At 43.2% G+C, this 22,394-nt stretch overlaps 1 protein-coding gene across 1 annotated transcript in view; it reads right to left on the bottom strand.

Annotated features, from left to right (window-relative positions):
• Nucleotides 1–1,392: 1,392 nt before the first annotated feature.
• Nucleotides 1,393–22,394, bottom strand: part of Rora (RAR related orphan receptor A) — a 726,629-nt gene continuing 705,627 nt past the window's right edge. The window contains exons 4-11 of the mRNA XM_035444448.1: nt 19,222–19,363; nt 16,388–16,783; nt 10,845–10,966; nt 8,958–9,090; nt 8,039–8,146; nt 6,566–6,676; nt 5,224–5,336; nt 1,393–3,380 (exon numbers count right to left, since the gene is read on the bottom strand). Of these exons, the coding sequence (XP_035300339.1) occupies nt 3,216–3,380; nt 5,224–5,336; nt 6,566–6,676; nt 8,039–8,146; nt 8,958–9,090; nt 10,845–10,966; nt 16,388–16,783; nt 19,222–19,363 (1,290 nt within the window). The 3' untranslated portion in view covers nt 1,393–3,215. The remainder of the gene's footprint in view (nt 3,381–5,223; nt 5,337–6,565; nt 6,677–8,038; nt 8,147–8,957; nt 9,091–10,844; nt 10,967–16,387; nt 16,784–19,221; nt 19,364–22,394) is intronic.

Here is a 22,394-nt window from a genome sequence, read left to right as displayed (position 1 = left end):
TTCAGTCCCCAGGAGACTGTCGAGGCTTTAAGTTCAGGCAACTTTAATGCAATGAACTATTAAGCTTCATGATTCTGTGTCATTGACCATCTTGTGACATATCACACAAGCGGTTCTCACAATAAGGAAGAAAAGAAAAATGCCAAAGGTTTTACATCCTGTTCTGGACTCCCTGTGACTCTCCACTTAGGTGCAAATCATAGTCAGTTGTCCCTCAGTTTCTCAGAGCTCGTCCATCTCTATGGCTCCATCCCTATGATGTCAGAGGATTTTGCTCTGAAAGCCTACTTCCTGCTTTTCTTTCAGGAACACCTGGAAACAGCATCACACCACTAGCCCCTGCTGTTTGTAAAAGCAATGTCGCCACGGCATGGTACTGAGACCGGAGTTTTCTTGTGTTTGTTTTGCATTAGGTACATGCAGAATCCTTTCTGGGAAAATGAATTTCTCTGAAGTTCAATGTCACCTTCTCTCTCACCCTTAGAGAGGTTCAATCAGCTTGTCTTATTCACAGGTGGACACTGGAATTCGGTTTAGTTGCTCTTTAGTGCGCTAGCACCTGAGGCTGGTCATATGCAGAAAGCTTTGGTTAAAAAGAAGTTAATATACTTTACTAAAACCATCCCCAAATTTAGTGAATCTGAACCAAAAAAGAAAGGAAAAACGAAAACCAAACCTCACACCATTCCCTCACACAGGAGAAACAACAGGAAAAAAAGGGCAAATAAATAACAAAACTGTACTCTTTTCAGAATATAAATACTATTAATCTTTAAAGGAACTATGCTTAAATAAAATTTTGATTTACCCCTTCTTGCCCAATATAAATACTATATGCTGACAGCTAACCTCTCTATATAAACACATAAAATTTTCTATGCTTGTAAGAAATTTAAGTAAATATTGCTCTCCTGTTTATGATTAAACCCTTACTATGTCTCTGGAAAAAAAAAAAAACAAAGATCAGATGTCATTTAGGCTTCACCCATACATTTCTGTACAAATATTTCCTTCCTACTTTCCAAGTCCCTTAGTAAATAAGGCAGAAAGTCAGTGAAGTTGAAAATTGTGAAGTACTCTGGGAAGCTGGCCCTGGTAAACCCATCCTATGGACATCAGCAGGAACAGAAATGTTGGCAAAAGATTCTAGAAGGACCCTAGTAGCAGAGGAGGCTATTGGATGTATAGGATTTTGAAGAAGCACCCAACTTTGTGCCATGGAAGATGTTCCCTTTTCCTTACAGATACGGTCTTTGAGGCCAGACCAGTATCTTGTGACCAAAGTCATTTCCCAAATGCCTCCTAATTTCTCAAAAGGGCACTTGTTTTAAAGGATTTATTGATTTTTTCTATGTCCGTCTCTCTCATTGTGTGTGTGTGTGTGTGTGTGTGTGTGTGTGTGTGTGTGTGTGTGTACTCACACCCATGCCCACACCCACAGAGGCCAATAGGGAACACTGGTATCTTGGAGCTGGAGTTACAGGCTCTTTTGAGCTGCATGATCTGATTGCTGGGTTCCAGGCTTTGGTCCTTTGATAGAGCAATAGTGCTTTTGACCATTGAGCCATCATCTTTCTAGTCTCAGGGCATTTGCTTTCAAAACATGCACACCTATGAACATGAGACTGTTCCTTCCTCTGCTCACTGGGGATTATTTTTAAATGCAAATTTAATCAAGATTACCTCAATATTTCTTACCTGAACACAAAAGCCAAACTATTTTCTAAATATTTAAAAAAATAAATTACAGTCCACAGTTTTCTAGTGAAGGATAAACACACGAGAAAATGTCTGCAGCTGGCATCACCTTCACTCTGAAGGCTTATTTTAAATACAGGAACCAGGTTCAACACTGCCTCCCTCCCTCTTCATCCACTGTCTACCCAATATGGACAGCAGCATTTCTAGAATCTCGGACAGCTAGTCTAGGGTCAGTTTTCTCTGAGATGAATTCTTAGGGCTCCTGATGCCAAGAACATAAGGCATTCAATGACTGTGGGGAGTGTGTTTGCTCCACATAGAGTCTTTGGGTGCTTCTAAATAAGAGCTACAGTCCAATAAACATTCTGGTTACTAATATGTTCTAAGCATCAGAATTCCGAGTTGATACTGTGTCCCTGTGACTACTGAATTATGTCAAATGAAAATCTCTCCTCCTTCACTTCCCAAAGGTGGCATCTTAAAAACTTAAAAAAATGCACATATGGTTTAAGCCCACAGCACCAGATACTCTTTTGACTCTGTATGAAGCATAAACACACCCATTCTTAATTGCATGCAAAACAAAGTATGATCCGTTAATTCCAAATTTACAGGTGGGAAAAGAAATTCAACATGTTGATTTCTGGATATGACCAGCCAGTCTTTCAAAAGTAATTTTTTTTTTGTTTTTTGTTTTTCTTTTTTTGTAAACAGCAGCATAAATACCTCCCGACGTACCTTCCAAGCCTTCTCAGCTAAACTTGTGTTTCTGGTGTACATGCGACACGGCGACAGTGAACACGCTAGCATTTAATTTAAAGAAAACAAAAGGTGCAAAACGGAAAGTGCCTTATCAATTCAACAGGAAAAGCTACGCCAGTCACTACATTTTATATTAATTAAAACAATATATAAACAATATCTCTTTAGCTATATATAGTCTTCATGCCCATTTACCCTGTGTAATATATTATAATGCTATTGTTGCGAGCGCTATGGATCCCCTTTTCACGCCATCCCGCTGACCGGCAATAATCGGTGAGAGAAACAAAATCTTCCTTCATGACACAGAAAAGCAAGCTGTGCAAAGTAACGCTGCAACCCCCGCTATGCATCCCGGGGTCACCGATTACTGCTGGACTCTGTTGTTACCCGTAAGAGTCTGTGGGCAGTGAGCTATAAGAAAAGGGACTTCTCTGACTGTAGTACCCTCCACTTGCAGAGGTCAACCGCTTTAGAAGTCGAGACAGAAAAGGGTCCGTATCTGTAGGCATAGTGGAAACCATATGCATGAGCAAAACAAGTTTAGCTTTTATTGGTTCTCATTGTTTTCCCTCTGTGCCTGAACCCCGATCACCACAAGATGTCTGTGCAGTGTGTTGGCGCTCCAGGGCTGTGCAGGGCCATAGAAAGTGTCTCAGTTAATTTTGTCTTCGTTGTCATTGTTTTATTTCCTTTTTTTTTTTCTTTCATGTTTGTACTTCAGTTGTTCTAGAAGTGCTCGGGTACTACATTTACCCATCAATTTGCATTGCTGGCTCAAATTCTGAAGTGAACAATTCCTTGTATAATGGAGGAAAATGGAGTCGCACAATGTCTGGGTATATTGCTTTAAATGCCATTAGCTTTTCTGTATGTCGTCCACATAAGGCTCTTAACGTAGACACCTTGCATATTAGCTGTAAGCAGGAGAAAGGACAGGATGTCAGGGGAGGGCAGTCATAAGAGTGAAAATCAAGGACTCAGGATGACTTCCACAACATTGCTCATCATGGCGAAGACACATTTACTGCTGCTTAAGCCTCCAGTGAGGGGGCAGGGAGAGATAGATAGAGGTCCTATAGTAGGACACTTGGAATACACCAGATGCATTTTGAATATGAATAACTTAACTCAAAGAGGTATTCATATGCAAATTTGCCCCCCCCCCATATCCCCAGAGCCCAGGTGAGGTTCTGGGCTCCTCCCTAATCCAGAGTGCACCATCTGGAGCCCTCCTGGCTGTCTCAGTGGGAAAACAAGAAGTTTGCTCACAGAGAAGTAGGTGAGTGGCAGTCCGGGTTAGAAAGGGCACTACAGCTAGAAAGAGGAGTACCTATTATACACAGTATACAGAATGAGTGTAAGTCAATTGCTTTTTGTTTTTAGAATGCCATTTATTTATCTCAACTCTGTGTGTGTGCAAGTATGTTTATATGCTATGTGTGTGTATGGGCAAATTCTCGGAGTCAGTTCTCTTCTTCCACCATGTGGGTCCTGTGGGGGGGTCAAACTCAGATCAACTGGCTAGTGTCTTGAGCCTCTTAGCCATTCACCAGACCAAATGAGTAAGTGCTAGGGGTGATTTTCTTCCAAAGAATGAGCTTTTTCTACACTAAGGGTCTCAGCGAATGAAAGTCTAGCAGATGAAGGTAACAGCAGTGACTTGCAGAGATGTTTGTAAACCCTGCTGCACTACACAAAGGCAAGGCGTCTCATGGTTGCAGATCAGAGTCACTGTCACTAGGCAACAGCTTCACCAGATCCTGTTGAGTCAGGGTCTCTCTGATGGCCTTATCCTTGAGCAGCTGGGGTCTCCCCTTTCCCTCTTGCTCACTGGCCACGTACAAAATCAAAAACCAATTTCAACACTCTGACCTCCCCAAACCATCAGGAAAACAAGAGAAGAAATCTGGAAGGAAACCCAAGCACTAAATGTTCCACATCACCTTCTTGCAAACTACAATATAGCAACTGAGCAAAGAATGGAAATGGATGCTTTTCTAACATCAGAAGCAACAGCACTAAGAGATTTAGCGTATGTTTTAGCTGTAAAAGATAATCATCAAAAATGAAGCCTCATGCTTTTAATAGAGCACAGAAATAAGAAAGTGATAAGACACAAAAACAATTTATTGCTGATAACTAATGAATTTAAGAGAACCGATATTAGAATGTATGGTTATCGTTTTCTTAATCCTTTTCTGCTTCCTCCTTCTAAATTCAAAGGTCCTCCACTTTACATCAGTGCATCATGTTGACCCTACTTTATGCTTATGTTTAAAGAACAGGAAGAGGTTCCTGAAAGGGCTCGTTCTTTAAGGGGAAAAAAAGTCTTCCTGGGGCTGGAAAAATAGCTCAGTGATGAAGAGCACATACTCCTCTTGCAGAGGACCAGAGTTCAGTTCCCAGCTTGAAAGTTTACCAGGTCACAACTGCCTCTAACTTCAGTTCCAGATGATCTGATGCCCTCTTCTGGACTCTCTGAACACTTGCATGACACCCCCCCCCATACACATAATTAACATCTAATAAGTGATGTTTTCCCAGATTGCTGTATTACTGCAGGAAAGTCTGTGATCAATTATAATAAATAGAGTTTAACCTGAGTAATTTTTGGTCCAACAGAATTTTCTGAGTGAGTGGCTTATGTCATGCTGATACTTTCTGGGACTGGCCATGTGACTTCTAAAGACATCCGTAAGCAAGTTTTGTGCCAGAAGATAGTTCAGGCCAGGTCAGCTGGACCCCTCTGGATCTTACCTTTGTCAGAATTCCATCTTCTCGGTGGTTCTTCTGTAGGACATGTTGAAGAGCTAGCTGGATTTTCTGTTGCAGTTTTTCTATTTTTACCTTTTCCTGCAGCCAGGAGCGATCTAAACATGAACAGCTGAGACTCAGTGCCATTCCTTCAACACAGCATCAGACCCTTGTTCCTCCTGACTAAAAGCATTGGTTACTATGCTCTAATGTGTGTTTATAGTTCTGGGAGGGAGGGAGGGTGCTCTTCCTCTACATTAGGGCCAAAGTCAAAAGAATGCACACAAACCCACAATGCCCCACCCTCCCCAAGCTTTCTTGATAGTTCTTTTGCAGGCACTATCCCACCTGTCCTGCTGGCCTTCCTGGAAATGTAAAATTGCTTTTTAATCGAGGGCAACTCAAACTTTTGTCAATAGAATTTCAAATGACTACAGGGTTGTTAATTTAGGAACATCTTTGTGTGAGCATTCCAAGTAGAGGATTGTTCTCCAAGAGGCAGACCTACTGGGAAAGTAGGTTGGAGGCAGATAGAATGTGGACGGCAGAGTTTACAAAGGCATGTTGTCTTCGAGGCTGGCATCAAGAAGAGCAACCCTATTCTATGAAATCCTCTGTCTTGGTATGTGGAGTTAGTGCTGGCTAAGGTTTTATTAAGCTATAACTTCTTACAGTTTTTATCTGCATAGCATGAGGTCTCTTCCTTCCCCCTCTGTGTGTGTGTGTGTTTGTCCCTGTTTGTGCTTGAGAGAGGAATACAAGTGTACACACATGTTTGTAGAAACCAGAGGAAGACATTAGGTGTCTTATTCTGTTACTTTCTACTGTATTCCCCTGAGATAGAGCTTGGAGCTAGTCTGGCAGCCAGCAAATGCCATCAGTCCTCCAGGCACCTTCCTAATGCTGAGATTACTCTTACTCGTGTGTGACTGTGCCCAACCTTTTTTTTTTTTTTTTTTTTTTTTAAATGTGGGTGCTGAAATCTGAACTCAGGTCCTCACACTTGGGTAGCAAGTGCTCTTACCCACTGAGTCATCCCTTCAGTCCCATAAGGTCTTTAGAAAAGACCTTTGTATGTGTTTATGTAAAGAGGTTATTCTTTGAGAAACTTTAAATAAGTTTAAATGGTTACAGCACGAGAGGCCAGGGATGGTAGGCTTTTCCATTTTTGCTTCATTTCACATATGAGTTATATTCTTTCCATTATTTTAACACTTATTCATTGAAAAATCTCATGCTCTTGGGAGCTCCTCAAATATTGGATAACACATAAAAGTTCTGTGCCTTGTGAAAACATTCTTTACTTGGACATGTCAGACACTTGTATTTTGCTTGGTTTTCTTACCTGCTGACATCAGTACAAATGCAGAAAATAATGCGATTTCATCTTCAGTCAGGTGCATAGAACACAAACTCTTTCCAAATTCAAACACAAAGCTAATGAAGTCTTCACAACCTATAATTAAAATAAAGGAAGTTTAGGGTGTCAGTGGTTATCCTAGGAGAGGAATATAGAACAAGGTGAAGAGAGATGTGGACACTGGAGATGAGATGAGATAGTAAAAGCATCTCTTAGTTGAGTAGTTTGAAGTGTTAAAAGAGAAATTGGCTTAGCTAACATCACCATCACTGGTACCAACATCCTCTTGTACCACTAGCATTGTTACCATCATCACAGAGTATTATCACCACTCTCATCATCATCCTATCCACCACCATCTGCTTCACATCAAGAACACACCAATCCCATCATCATCTACAACAAGGAGAGAGAACATCTCACCTGTGATTCCTAGGCAGATAACTACTTGAACAACATTCTTAGTGTTTCCTCAGGTTTCAAAACAGCCCCATGAGGGGCATGTTATCATTAGCATTCCCATTTTAGGGCTCAGGAAACAGGGACTTAACAGAGATAGTGTACTCATGGTCACAACCTGACATTCAAAGCCAGGTTGTCTGACTTTAGAACCCTCGTTTTGAATGAACAGGGTCTAATGGCTATTGGCTAACTGCAATGCCCTATTGATACTTGGTTCCATACTGGTGGTGTAGTTATTGTAACTATTCCTCGAATTGAATTCAATGTGAAAGTCCACTAAAACAACAATTCAACTCACCCATGATAAGTTTTGTTTCTGTTGTATTAGTTTTGTCAGTTGGTTACTATTTGTAAGTGGCAGTGGGCTGTGTGCTGCCCTTAGATAAGCCTCCTGCCACTCATGGTTAAAATAAGCCATTCACCATGTCTTAGGTTCCCTTTGTTTCTCCTTAGTGGCAACATTCTGATTATTAAATTACAGAAACCCAAAAGGACTTATTTATAATGCATACGTCATTGTTTTCTTTGGATCTATTGGACTTTTCCATGTTTCCATTTCCTTTTCGTAAATGGTTACAGCACGAGAGGCCAGGGATGGTAGGCTTTTCCATTTTTGCTTCATTTCACATATGAGTTATATTCTTTCCATTATTTTAACACTTATTCATTGAAAAATCTCATTTATTGGAACTTGGAAGGGGAACAGAAAAGTCATGTAATAACTCACCCAATGACCAACCTACATCAGAGTTTACATGTGAGGTAGACAATAACTCACTCAGTGACTAACCTACAAATGAACTTGAGTTTGTATATGATGTAGACAAAGGTACTTGCTGCATAAGGACTATTTTATAGCAAATAGCTACATATAGTAAGATAGGTGTACCACCCTTTAATTTGGGTTTGTTCATTTTGTGGAACAAGAGCTTCCATTCAGCCACATCCTTGAACATGACCCCCATTTACAGAGACAACAGCGTGAGATTTCCTTACCTAAGGATTTGAAGACATCAGGGCTGGCATACTTCCCATCAAAGTACACGGTGTTGTTCTGAGAGTCAAAGGCACGGCACATCCTGATAAACACCACCTCCAGAGAGCCTGCATGGGGAATCATTTCTTAGCATTCCACCAATCTTAGTTCCTTTCTGAGGTGCTAACACAGAGGCCTTCCTGAGATGGCACAGTGGCTGAGTGCAGGGCAGCTAGTCTTATCAGTCACACCAGCCATCTGTCCAAGGGACAGAAGAAATGACGACTGGCTCACATCTCAGTGTAAAGTTTTAAAGTGGCTTGGGAAACATTATTCATATTTATTTGAACAATTAGCGTAGGAATGACTCATTGAGTTCATAAATGTCTTCCCAAAGCTAAGCATTAGAGCCTGAGGGTGATGGTAAGATTTGGGATGCAAATATTCCCCAGTGTAACCTTCCTCCCAGAGGAATAGGAAAATGGAGGGAATGCTTCCTGAACATCTTTTTTTTTTTTTTAAATAAAATATATGTATATACACACACACAAACACAAATAACTTGATATGTATGGGTGTTTTGCCTCCATGTATATATGTGTGCACCATGTACGTGCCTGGTGTCTGTGGAGATCAGAAGATATTAGAATCCTTGGAAGTGTAGCTATGGATGGTGGTGAGCCTCCATGTGGGTGTTGGGAAATTGAACCTAGGTCCTCTGCAAGAGCAGCCAGTGCTCTTAACCACTGAGCCATCTCTTCAACCCCTCTGAACATATCTTTAAAATGTTTTTATAAAAAGGGTTCAGTTACTGCGAAGCAAACCCTGAGCTATTATCACTGAGAAAACGGCTTCGACACATTCCTTAGCAAGCATTTCTTTAACAAGCGGGTGAAAACAGCTGGAAGCGACATCAGGATTCACTTGCAGAGCACATACCTGCTTTTAGAAGCACAATTTGATCATTTTGACACAGCTCCATAAATCCATCAATGCGTTTGGCAAACTCCACCACATACTGGATTGCTTCTGTAATCTTGATGGCACACAACTGCCACATCACCTCTCTCTGCTGTGAAAGAGGGAGATGCATTAACATAAGACTAGCTGGGAACCCTAGTGCAGCTAGCTTCACGCTTCCTAGTTGGTAAAAAGCTTTCTTTGGAAATGGGTTAAAAAAAGATTATAGGATTAAAAAAAAATAGCCTCTGTTATTTAGGTTATGAAAGCCTGCTTCCATATCCTTTCTGCCTCCCGAGATTCCTCCCTTACTGTTGGAAGGCAATTGAATGGGGGTGGTGAAGTTGAGGGGTAGAAAGTGAGGGGTATTATGAATATATGGGGCCAGCAGCTAAACACAAGTCAGGAGAGCAGTATACATCACTGCTGGAACTGTGGGCTCCACAGCAAGTGGAGGATTTTTTTTTAAACAGTTCATTTATTTTAGGGAGTTTAACCTATACTTTACTGGGGGCAGAGGGAAGGAAAAGGGTGTCAAGTACATTTTATTTTATCTGTACCTGCCGAGCTAGATGTTTGATGGCATCCTTGTTTCATATATTTATTCGAATTATCTTCTATTCAGAAATGACATCCAAACTCTTGAGGCTTCCCAGCCAGTAGGCATAAGTGGAGCTGAGGCAGAAGCTCTATTTCACAAGGCTTGCTGGCTCTCATTACATTGCTGGCTCTCCTTTAAGGCTTGGGTGTTGGGGGTGACTTTGAACTCAGAGGCAGACTAAGTGAGCTCGCTGTTGCTCTTCCCATCCTCCCACTCATCACAGTGTCCTGGAGCTTTTGCTTTGCTCATCTGCTCTTCCACTACACCCTGTGGTTTAAAGTTGTTTCTAACAGTATGATGGGGAACAAACCCTGGAGTTGAGTCTCATGGGGACATGGTCCTGATGCTCTCAAAGTGCAGCCATAGCCAGGGTATGATGGTTTTCTCCTCAGTGCCAGTGAAGGGGAGGATATACCACCATCATCTACATGGTCCTTTCCCAGTCCGACTTTCTACCATCACTGGCAAAAGCCACCACAGCTCTTCCCAAAGGCAAAATGGATAACTACCATTACCTTACCTTTAGCTTATCCTCCCACTTTAGTGGCCATTGATCAGTGTCATAGAGATAAAAGCAAATAGGGTCAGCACCTGCCAGGCTCATCTTTGGTCCTGAACAATTACAGCCAGACCTTCCAAAACCTCATTATTCTCCTTTTAAAATTTTTATTTTAAAAATTTTTTTAGGTAGGTGTGTGTGTGTGTGTGTGTGTGTGTGTGTGTGTGTGTGTGTGTGTGTGCATGATGAAGCTGGAGTTAACAGGTGAGCTACCTGATGTGGGTCTTGGGAATCAAATCCAGATCCTCTGGAAGAGTAGCAAGTGCTCTTAGCCACTGAACCATCTCTCCAGCATCCCAAGCCCTGTCCTTGTTCACAATCCCTAACCAACTCCTTGTTAACCTAGAAGCACACAGCATGGGGCTGATTATTTTCACCAGTTCTTAGACCTCAAAATCTTCTGTTGCATCATAATAAATCCTGGCTCATGGAGACTAGCTTTTGGAAGCTGCCTGATGTAGTCTCCCACTGGCATACAGAGGTACTTATAAAACACAATGTGTTCCTGTTGAACTGTGTCATCCACCAGCATCTGAGGAAGACAACAAAGCCTTGAGCCTGTGATCAGCGCTGGTCCTTAAGCAGAGATTAGAGATCTGGTGCAAGACAGTCTGCCTTCTGTCTGTTTGCACTCTTGAATGAATGCCTTCCTCCAACCCCCTTCTCAATGTTGTCTCAATGGGAAGAGAAATTCCTCCCACTCTACCTTGTTCTGGTAGTTCTCAATCTCCTCCTGCAGGAAGGTCTGCCATGTTATCTGCTGGAGTTCTTCCCGTAAGTACTGGCAAGTTTCCAGATGGGATTTGGATATGTTCTGTGCAAGGTGTTCTGGGGAAAAAAATGAGAGGTCACAACCATGAACAGGAACCAGTAACTCTTTTGCTCATATCATTTGCCTTAAAAAGTAACTCCTGTAAAGCACTGTGCCGACAAGTTTTGGTTTCCTTTGCATAGCTAAGCAAGCAAACTGGAGCTCTTCTGTATTTGGGCACAGTAGGATGGAGGAGGAAGGCTTTGCAAAGCCAACACTGACTGCATAAAGCGTATTGGAATCAGAGACCTTGATGACCTTGACCTTGTCTTAGGCTTTCTACCAGTGTCTGGAGATGAACACTGATTGCCTTAAGTAGGGAGGAAAATGATTGACAGCTGCTTCTTTACATTTTATGATAGCCTGACAAAAGTGGCTCTTGAAAACCCAGGATGTTATATAAATGTGTGTCTGTGTGAGTTTATATATTAAACTTTTAATTTTGCATTTGTGTACATGTTTTGAGTGTCTTCCTCAATTGCTCTCTTCCTCCCCAGTGCTGTGCTTACACCATGGCCAGGGATAGAACTCAGGTCTTCATGCTGAAATGGCAAGCACTTTATTGATTGAAACATCTCACCAGCTTTAACGGTGACAACTGGCCATTACCTTTGACTTTCTAGCAAACATCGGGACAAGCATCGCTGAGGCACACAAACAGATTATGTATTAGTTTGGTGAAAAGAGGACTGTCTGTGTCCACATCTTTCTTTGCCTTGCTACTTCTGAGATGTATGGCCCTGGCAAGTTATTTAGCCTCCCTGTGCTTTGCTCTCCTCCTTGGTAAAACGAGGAAAATAGCACCTGTTCATAGGGCTGCCATATGGAACAAATCACAATTAGAACAGGGAGCATCACATACTGATGTGATTGGTTGTTAGACTGTGTATGGTGCTTGGTATCTTGGGACCTAGAAAGACTGGAACAGGAGGACCAGGTAGACAGCTGCTAAAAATCTAGATAGGAGAGATTGTGTGTGAAGCAGGACAGTAACCCATGTTAGGGAACGAAGGATGACTCAAATGTTTAAAAAACAGGCTATGATAGTACATGTCTGTACCTTGAATTTTGGGGTGGAGGCAGGAGTACGGACATGTATTTGAGGCTAGGCTGCTCTACACATAAGGTTCTAGGTTGGCATGTCTACATAGCAAGGCCCTGCCTAAAAACATGTATTGGAAATAATTGATAGGAGTTTATCAATATCAAATGCTGAGAAATATAACCACATTCCCAGGATCTTGAGTCCAGGGCAAGGATAACAAAGAATGCAAGGCTGGTGCCAACAGTGACAGAGCCTGCTTGCTTATAAACATGCTATGTCAGCCTTCAAACAGAAGGAGACATGTTTGTCTGAAAACAGCAAGTTCACCTAAATGCAATCTGAAACCAGAGTTTCCTTGGAGACGCTAACATAATAAATCCTAACAGCCCTGTCTGGCAATACACAGGTACCAGAGCAGTCTGGATAAGTAGTACTTAAAAAAAATATTGAATGTAAACAAAAGAAAACACTTCAAGGAGGCAGACCTGAGGAGAAGCAGAGAAGCCAGCTCATTAAGATAAAAAGAATGGGTGCTTTTGGAAAGCAGAAAATTAATGCTTAGATAAAAAGGTCTTGCTATGGAGGACAGTGTCTAGACTATACACCAAGTTGAGTGTATTTTTTAAAATGAGGCTCAGGAGGTCCTACAGGTCTCACACTCCACTCTCCCTTATGTCTTTCCAGTTATTATGGTCAACACTTGTTTCAGGTTGTCTTAACAAATGTTACTGAGAACCAGGTATGGTGCCACATGCCTGTAATCCCAGCACTTGGGAGGCTGAGACAGTTAGATTGCAATGAGTTCAAGCCCATGTAGTGAGTTCAGGGGTATGGAGTGAAAACCTGTCTCAAATTTTATCCAGAGCTGAGGACACAGCTCAGAGGCAGAGTGCTTGTTTGTCATGCTCACAACCCCGTGTTTGATCCCCAGCACTTGCAAAATGGTTCATGGACACATGGACCTAGGTGGGACTTTCACAACAGCCAATAGGGAGAGACAACGGCTAACGCAGTGCACACAGTAGGCCAGCAGGGGGCAGCAGTTACATTCCGACCAACTGTTCAGACAGGGTTTCTGATCCCAGTTCATAATAGATCTGACAAGGCTAATATTTTTAAGACCCTTCACAATTTCTAAATGTCCCTTTCAGTAAAGGAGAGTTTAATGAGGTCGCATAAAACCTAAGAAGTCAGTGAGGCTCTCAGACCAGGTAGGGGACAGTGATGTAGATCTGTTTAACCTTGGGAGTTAGGAGACAAGCTTTCTGTGCAAAGTTCATCCAATCAGGTGAGTTATTTTCCTTGCTTTGTGATACAAGTGAACCACTGCAGTACTGTCTGGGTGCCCGGTGTGCTCTACCCACTGCCTTTGGGCAGCACGTGGCTATGGATAGCTATGGATACAGCACAATGCAATATGGTAAGCTTACTTCCAAACAAAACAAAATGGCAAGAAAATCTCCGTTTTAAACTTGTATTAGGCTGTGTGGGTTACAACATTCAAACTCCTCACAGGGAAGTCCTGACTGCTAAGATTTTCTCTCAGACTCTCAGGGTAGGATAGAACTCTAGACATCATCTGGGCTGAACACACCATATTTTTTATAGATACATCAACAATTAAAATTTACACATCACTTGCTGTGTGCAGACCCAAAGGGGTTACATCTCTTTTGAATATATACACATATATGCAAAAGATGAAGGAAAGAGACAGTACTGTCCTCATTTCTTTGGCTAGTCACCTGAGCCACTGTGGTTAAGTAATTTTCCCAGGGTGTTAGAGTTGTTCAGGGGCAGAGCTCTGATGCAGACATCATCTGACTTCAGAGTTTGTGCTAACCTTTATACACATGTGAATGCACAGGACAGATAGTTGCTGCTTGCAGGCTATGTGGCTCAGAGGGGGTTGTGCAACCAACAGCAAAGCTGGGACCACAACCCACATAAGCTGACTTCTTGTCTCACTGTACCTATTTTGTCAGCCATCTCTTGCAATAAGGCGCTAACAGTTACTGTAGCAAACCCAGCTAGCACTTTCTATAAAACAAACCTTGGTTGGTTCTCTGGAATGTATGATTCAGGCACGAATTGAATGCCAAGGGCAAGATTTCCTAGCCAAGGATGAAGACCTGTTCTGCTCAAAACACCGTGGGTATAATTCTTGAAAGATGGGATTGGCTAGTGTGTAATTTAATTTGCTTAAATTCAGATGACAAAGTTTAGCCTACAAGGAGGTCAGGAGTTTTTGTTAGAAAGGTTCATAGGGAGTAGGCTGTGAGGTAGCTATGAGGTAGCTTTGAAGAGGGGTCATCCAGTCTTCGCCACTTTTATGCCACATTTAACTTCCTTGAACTACCCTGCCATACAAATGGGATAGGGAATATCCTTTCTGGGAGAATTCTAATTTGGTTTTGAGTTTGGTTCTATTTGAGACAATTCATCCTGGAAAATGTTATAACCCATGACTCCCAGACCCTCTGGGAGGTGACCAGTGTAGGTCTGTCTGTCTAGAGACTTGAGGGCACCAGCTCAGCAATTTTTAGCCTCATTCAGGTATTTGTGCACTTTTAGCCACAATACCATATGCACAGGTAATGCTTTGACTTGCTCCTTTGGATCTGTTTTGGTTGAATATCTGGCAGGCAAACAGGCAGGTTCACTGTCCCTGTGGTGGAGCGGCAGCAGGCCTGGGGTGAGTCAGGTCACTGCGTGGGGACTTGTCGGCTTTCAATCAAACCCTTATTCATTTTTGAAAATTTAATTTTCATTACAGTTTTGCTACAGCCAACCAAGATTCAATGACCAAAAAAAAAAAAAAAAAAGTTTTTTTGTTCTAGTTTTGGGGAAAGAAATTAAAAAAAAAAAATGAAACCTACCTCTGCTCAGCATGACTTCTAGTTCAGAGGTGTCTCTCCTAATCAAAGGAGCAGCGGTGCACCTCTGGTGCTGCGCAGTGCTTCAAGAGCAGCCTTAACATGCCAAGCTCCCGAGGATTTAAATTTAGATCCATAAAGAGATGCTTGTGTAAAAACTGTAAAGAACATTCAAGTTGTTCTATTTGGAGATGTCTGACTGGAAATATAAATTTTTACTTGAAAGGGACGTTTTATGGGGTGTAGAGGTGGAGGCACCATCTAAAGAACACGGCCTTTATGGCTATGAACCGAGGATTTCTGTGCTCAAGTCGGACCCGCTGGCTCTTTACCGCCCCAGGTCCTAGTCGTAGCTCACTGGGCTCGGCAGCAGCTAATTGAAATACCCCAAAGGACTGTAATAACCCCGGGTGCAGAAACACCAGGAACAGCAGATCATTTGAAAACTGTAAAGGCTCATATCAAAGTTTCTCTAATAATAGCACTGTATTTAAAAAATTGATTAAATATAGCTTAGAGTGTTAGCATAACACTCATGAAGGGAAAGTTTCCATGATCTGTGCCATTGGTGTTTCTAGGTCATCATCTCTCAGGAAGCAAACAATAAGGAGGTGTGTGTTTGTTATTTTGACAAAGTGAGCCCTGTATGAAATCTCATCAGTTTTGCCACCATTGGCCATCTTCAAAACATTTTGGCAAGTTCAGAGGTAAGTCACCTCAGGCATTTACAATTCACACCAGTGCAGCAAAGCTTGACTACCTGAGGGGCCCACCAGATGGGTCATCCCCCAACTGGTAGCAGTTGGTTACTGGAGTTCACAGATATTGGTCCACAGTGATTTAAAAAAAAAAAAATCTCCAAAAAGAGCTAATAAACCTATTTTTATTGTAAGTGTTCAAGTTGAGCAGAGAGACTGTGGTAGAGAGAATGGTCAACAGGCACAAGGTATCACAAGGAGCCAATTGGGGTGTGCTGCTCCATAGCAGGGTGGCTCAGATAACGGCAATGTGGACTTCCCTTTGAAAAAGCTGGAAAGGAATGTTCTCAATGCTCACTGTAAATCAATGCTAAGTGTCCCAAGTGACAGTGCTAAATGCCCTTAGTTGATTATTATACCATGTGTATAGTTGTTACATGTCAATTAAGAATATAAAAATTTTAGTAACCAATTTAAAAATACAAAAATATATCAATGGCTCAGATTTGGTTAGTGGACTCTGTATATGTGCGTGACCTTAGGCACAAAGCAATACCCGCAGTGTAAGTGAATAGCTGCTCTGTCTGAGTGGCCTTCCCTTGTGCTTATGTGTTCTTTGGGATATAGGCTGCTTACATACAACCTGTCAAGTTCCTGAGCATTGCATTTACTGCAGACACCATAGCAACAATCAAACAGCAAGGCTGGCAGCAAAGGTGGAGGGGAAATCCCATCCATCAGAAGACAGTCCCTTGTACCCCTTTACTTCACAGGGCAGGCCCAGAGCAAGCCAGAGGCAGCATGCACACCCGCTATTACCTAGTTCTGCCATGGATACGGTTGGGGAAGTCTCTCCATTGGTAAAGGAGCAGTAGGGGAAGAAGCCAGATGCTGGTGTGTAGTCACATATGGGTTCAGGTTTGATCCCATTGATGTCCAGTCCCGACTGGTCTGGAGAGGGCTGGATGTCTAGGTAGAAGCTGCTGACTGCAGAGTCGGCCTTGCTGCCCTCAGGGGTGTGCCCGTCCATGTAGGTGCTGAGGTCGTCATGCAGTTCTGTCAGCCCATTGGCCGAGATGTTGTAGGTAGGCGTCAGCGGCTCAGCCTCCCCAGGCTGCTGCTGGTGGTCTCGCTGTTGCTGCTGCATCCGGTGCTTCTGCACCTCGGCATATAAGCTGTCTCTCTGCTTCTTGGACATCCGGCCAAACTTGACAGCTGGAAGAGAGAAAGCAAAGCGGACCTTGAGCCAGGCAGTGTTACCCTTTCCCAAGCTTTCAGGCTTCTAGAAAATCTCAGAGCAGGTCAGCACAAAGGCAGATCACCCACAAGCAAGGACAGGCTTCCTCATGTGTCCCCAATATACCCCAGGCAAACTTCCTATTGTTTTTTTTTGCAGTCTTATCCCCTTAGACTCACTGAGGATATAATGTTTTGTTTTGTTTCCCGGCCCCCCTTTTGAGACAGGGTCTCACTGAGGAACCCAGACTGGCCTCGAACTGCTGATCATCTTGCCTCTGCCTCCTGATTGTTGGGATTACAGGCATACTCTACCAAGACTGGCTCTGAGGTGTAGTGTAATGGGTTTGTTCATTCTATGCCACGTGGTCTGGCCCAGACCCGCCTCTTACTTTGCAGCATTTGGATAGACAGACAGAGGTGCAAAGACTCATGGGGCATGCTGAAGGTAGAAGCCTCATCCTTTACTAAGTGTTCTCTTCTGTCCACAAGAACGAAGTTCTTCCTGGTTGACCAGATGGACCTGGGGCTTTATGGTGAGGCTGTCTAGAATTTGCAGAATTGTGTGTCTGAATCTGCCTGACTTCTGAGGCCTCCTGGTAGTTGTGGGCTTGTCTTTATTTTCTTTTTGGAGACGGGGTCATTTCACTGTGTGCCCAGGCTGTCTCTGAACTCCCAGGTGCAAGGGGCCATTCTCTCTGCCTCCCAAGTACCTAAGGCCCACAGCCCTGGGTATGAACTGGGTATGGTTGCTCGGAAATCATTTAGCCTCAGATGACAAAGAACAACAGAGGGCAAACCCTGTAAGCAAAGGGGCTGTGTTTGCAGCACTTCTCCTCAGGATTGGTCCTCATATGGAAAGCTGGCAGGGTTGCAGCAGCTTGCCAGTTCACTATCTCAGGTGTTTCTCCTGAAATACTCATCTAGATCACAGGCAATGTTTTCCTGGTTTGAATTCTCCCACAGAGATTCTTTTTCCCTCCTTGCCTAGGCACTCTACACATGTAGCCTCCGCTGGAGGGGGATTTGGCTCTCCTAATTGATTGTAGTTAAATTGATTCCTGATTGGGGGGATGAACTCATTTATTTCACCATTGTCAGAGTGACATGAGGGGCAGAAGGCAGGGGAGATGAAGATGAAGTTGGGAACCGAGAGCCCACTCCACTGACCAGCTGGTGGACTCTTCTTACCAGAGGAGGAGGTCCGGTCCCTTCTACAGAGGGACAGAGTAGAACAGCAGCAACCTGGGAGCTTCCACAGCTCAGATGGGGCTGGATGCCAAACAGGCATTTAATTTTATAAAGCTCTGAATATATTTTCTTCCTCACAACAACCTATACTATTTTATGTACATACACATGAAGCCTTCCCGAAGGCATTTAATTTGTGGAGTGACAAAGAATATTTTGGAACACCCCCTGGATAAAACTTTTGGAACTCTGTGTAATTATGGTTTGGCTTTTGTCTTAATAAAATGGCAGTTGTATCCAGTGAGGGGGATAAGAAGGACCAGCACTCAGTTTTAACTTACAGGTTGATAAGAGCCATAGCCAACTGTCACTCTTATGCTGTAGGAAGACAAATTTACTGTTGGTTCTGAGATTCCTGTTTCCTAATGGCAAAAGTGTGATCCCTCTAGCAGTGCAGAGAGACTCACAGGATATGTAGTGAATATGAACCTGAGCCTGGGTGGCTCCACAGAGTCCTAAGAACTTAGCTGATGGTGGGAAGCACAGGCTGATGCTCCACCCAAGGAGATCTTTGGAGACAGTCCGCTAGTGTACTTGGAAAAGTCCTTAAAGTGGACCTGCTGCACTTCCTGCCCAGTTCCATGCAGAACTGTCCCGAATCCTGGCGTCTTTTGGTGCACTTAAGATAGTTTCAGGGAAGATCGTGAGATGCTCTGTAATTGGACAGTGGCCCATTTCTAGTCCTGATGCCTTCTCTTAATGAAAAAGGACGTTTACCACCAAGCCTCACTTTGCACTACTTTCACATGTTCGGAAGGTGCAAATGTTTGACGTTGGCAGGTGATTCAGACGACCCAGTTACCGTAAGAACTATTTCCTGCTAAATGCCAGTAGACTTACTATCGTTACATCTACTTGATTTGTCCTGGCTTGGGTTTCCTGCGGGAGGCATGTTTATGAAAGCCTTCAGAAGACACATACCTGTAGTTTCTGAAATGGTGGCAACCTGAAGGTTTTCTGACTACAAGACACTTCTCTGCCTACCCCCATGAGCTAGTCAGCTGACTCCAGGAGATCGGGATAAAGGAAGTGCTGTGGATTGCATAAACCTGCCAGAGGGACCTGGGAAGGCTGAGAGGGCTTCCCCTGATGGAGCAGTACCCATTTCAGGAGTGCATGCTTGCCCAGCCCCATGCGTTTGCCCACTCCAGCTGTGAGAGGCTCACCATCACGAGACATCCCTACGGCAAGGCATTTCTGCAGTCGACAGTGCTGGCAGCGGTTTCTGCTGGTTCGGTCGATCAAACAGTTCTTCTGACGGGGACAGGAGTAGGTGGCATTGCTCTGCTGACTTCTCCTGAAAAAGCCCTGTGATTCAGTTATAAATACGGAACAGGTTAGTGTCCGTTCCAGCGGTGATACCAAAGGCCGTGGACTAAGCACTGAGCACCACTAAATTAATATTTAATGGAGGGTTAAGCTTGGAGCAGAATTGTCCAGGAGATCATTAATGAAATTAAAGTCACTTCTTTTTCTATGAGTAAAATTAACCCCCAGGGTGTAATCCTCTATCCCTTACACATGCAAAACTTCCTTTAACTTTCACCCAGTTGACTGTGTAAACGACACATGATCTGGCTGATCAAACAAAGCAGTGTGCTTGCTGGAAGGATTTGTCTTTAACCTATATCTCTAAAATACCCTTTTTTAGAGGTGTACACACAAGTGTGTATGCTGTGGAGGGCAGAAGATGACGTCAGGTGTCCTGCTCTTGCTCTCACTCTCTATCTTATTCATTGAGACAGGGTCTCACTGTACCTGGGAATAGACTGTCACGTCTCAAGCCCTGCTGATCCTCCCATCTCTGTCTCCCACAGTGCTGGAGTGTCAGGTGCCCATGGCTGTGCCTGGCTTTTTGTGAGAGTGCTGGGGATTCAATGTAGGTTCTCACGCTTGTGCAGCAAGCTCTCTAACCCACAAAGGCATCTAGCTCTCCAGCCTCTGAAACACTTTCTTGGTAAAATAAACATTTCTCCAGGCTTTCCAAAGTTAAGGAAAACATGGTTCCATTCAGCTCGCTGCAGTCTGGATGTGCTACGGTATGCTCTGGTGTTGGTGTTTTCTCTCTGCCACTCGAGTCTCTGACCATTTAGGCATCTCTCATCCCTAAGTCTGAACCTGTTGGTGCAAACAGTTAGATGACACTTGGATTGACTACTTTAAAGATCAGTTGCACTGGGAATTCTCCATCCTAAATGGTTGAGAATCAGCAGTTTAGAATCATGGCCTTTAGGCTTTGACAGGTCCGGCATGGTGATCATCAGTTTCTCATTTGTGTCGAGTGCTGTCATGGAAATGAGAGGGTGTGCAAAGACATGAGGGAGCTGCTGACCCCAAGGATGTGTTTTTTTTGCTTGTGTGTTTATTAACTCCCTGATTTTCAGTATTGGGACTGAAATGTGCAAGCAAGCTTTCCTTTAGTGATTATTAGCAGGAACCCACAAGCTCCTCACAGGTACAGTATTTCCACGATCACTTACTTGAAAATGTGCTCTAATCTGCCATAGATTTTTCATGCCCTACTTAGAAGCATATTTCTTCACTTCCAAATACATAGCGGAGGCATTGAGGGCATATGTATATGCACACATATATGCATGCACATATATATCTATATAGAGATATACATACGCACACATACACACATAGACATATATTTTTTCAATGGCATTGTAAGCTGGGCAAAAAAAAAAAAAAAACCCCAAAAGAAAAGGTAAGGAATTGTTTGTGTGAAGCAGAGCCACAAGGGATATATGAGAAAGAATGGCCATCTTCAGAGCTTTCTTTAATGATAAAAACAGATGACTCCAACCAAGGGGACATTGGTGGGGCGAGGAGTAAAGAAAGGATGGACAAGGTAATGTCAAAAACAGTGATTATATCTTCAGCCAACAGATTTTTCCAGAGGCCAATATGTCTACAGTATTAGGATTGTTAAGGACAGAAACAAAATGTGCTCATCCTGTAAGTCAGGAATCTTTTTTTTTTTTTTTTTAATGTTTTTTTTCAAGACAGGGTTTCTCTGTGTAGCTTTGGAGCCTGTCCTGGAACTCGCTCTGTAGACCAGGCTGGCCTCGAACTCACAGAGATCTGCCTGCCTCTGCCTCTCGAGTGCTGGGATTAAAGGCGTGTGCCACCAACGCTCGGTAAGTCAGGAATCTTTTAAGGAATAAGCATTAAAGGAACAACAGAAAAATGGTACAAAGATTCATCCAGAAGAAAGCTCTTGAGAGCACTAAATGCCCAAAGTGACTGACGAGTTCTAGTACATACTCACCCATTGGAGTTGGGCGACCACTGAAAATCATGTTTCAAAAATAGGGTTAATATAGAAAGGCGATAAAATGGGCTAAAGAACTAAGCCCAGGGCAATCTGGTTTGCAGGTGAGAGAGCATCATATTTGATGTAGAAGAAATGAAGGAAAATTATGCCTCCAAATGAAAAGAATTGCTGGTTTTGCCTAGTAGGCCCATGAGAGACTCTGTCTTTCTCTTTGCTTTCTTATTATTTCTCTATAGGTGGCAGGCATGCAAGGTATTCGGAATCCACTGCCATTGGTCTCATGTGCTGCTTTGGTGATGACTGGGGTCTGTGTGAGCCAAGTCACATAAGTTAGATGCATATGAGCTCAACTCTTTTAACCTGCCTTGTAGCAAGGCCAGTGTCTTTTGGAAAGCAGTCCCTTGTCAAAATATTTGAAGTCCTGTGTGAGTGTGTGTGTGTGTGTGTGTGTGTGTGTGTGTGTGTGTGTGTGTGTGTGTGTGGGCGCGCGCGTGTGTGCACCTGTGTGTGGTCCTTGATAAAAAGGGAATGAGCAAAAGTTTTCTTAGAATTTACCAGAAAGAAGTCAAGAAAAAATATTTTAAACATACCAAGAAGTCACCTGCATGGTTGTTCATTTCAGTCTCTGTCTGTGAGCTGAGTGTTTATCGCTTTCCTGAGACGCAGCCACTGTCCACCCCCTCTGCTTCTTTCATGGGGATTTTAAAAAGGGGTTTTATCTTATTTATTTGTGTGAAGAGTAAAGGTACTGAAGCCTCTCGAGATGGGGTGACTTGCTTAAAATCCCACATCCAGCATGACAGGAAGTCAGGAGAACACTCTTGTCCCTTTTGTTTCCCCACTTGCACAATTTGTTAAAAGAACCTTCTCCCAAGCCATTCTCACAGAGGCCCACCATTAAACGAGTGTCCCAATCCAAGGCACGCACTTATAAAGCAGCAGGACTGATCGATCGACTCTGAAATTAACATTTTCCTTTAGACTCGTTCCTTCAGTTGGACTAGGCTGCCACTACCCAGGCATCTTATCAAATCGTGGTCTCTAACTGCAGCTGGG

Source organism: Cricetulus griseus, chromosome 4, assembly GCF_003668045.3.
Source record: "Cricetulus griseus strain 17A/GY chromosome 4, alternate assembly CriGri-PICRH-1.0, whole genome shotgun sequence".
In the NCBI taxonomy this organism is placed as follows: domain Eukaryota; kingdom Metazoa; phylum Chordata; class Mammalia; order Rodentia; family Cricetidae; genus Cricetulus; species Cricetulus griseus.
The sequence above is the reverse complement of the archived record's forward strand: the minus strand, read 5'-3'. Positions and strand labels throughout refer to the sequence as shown.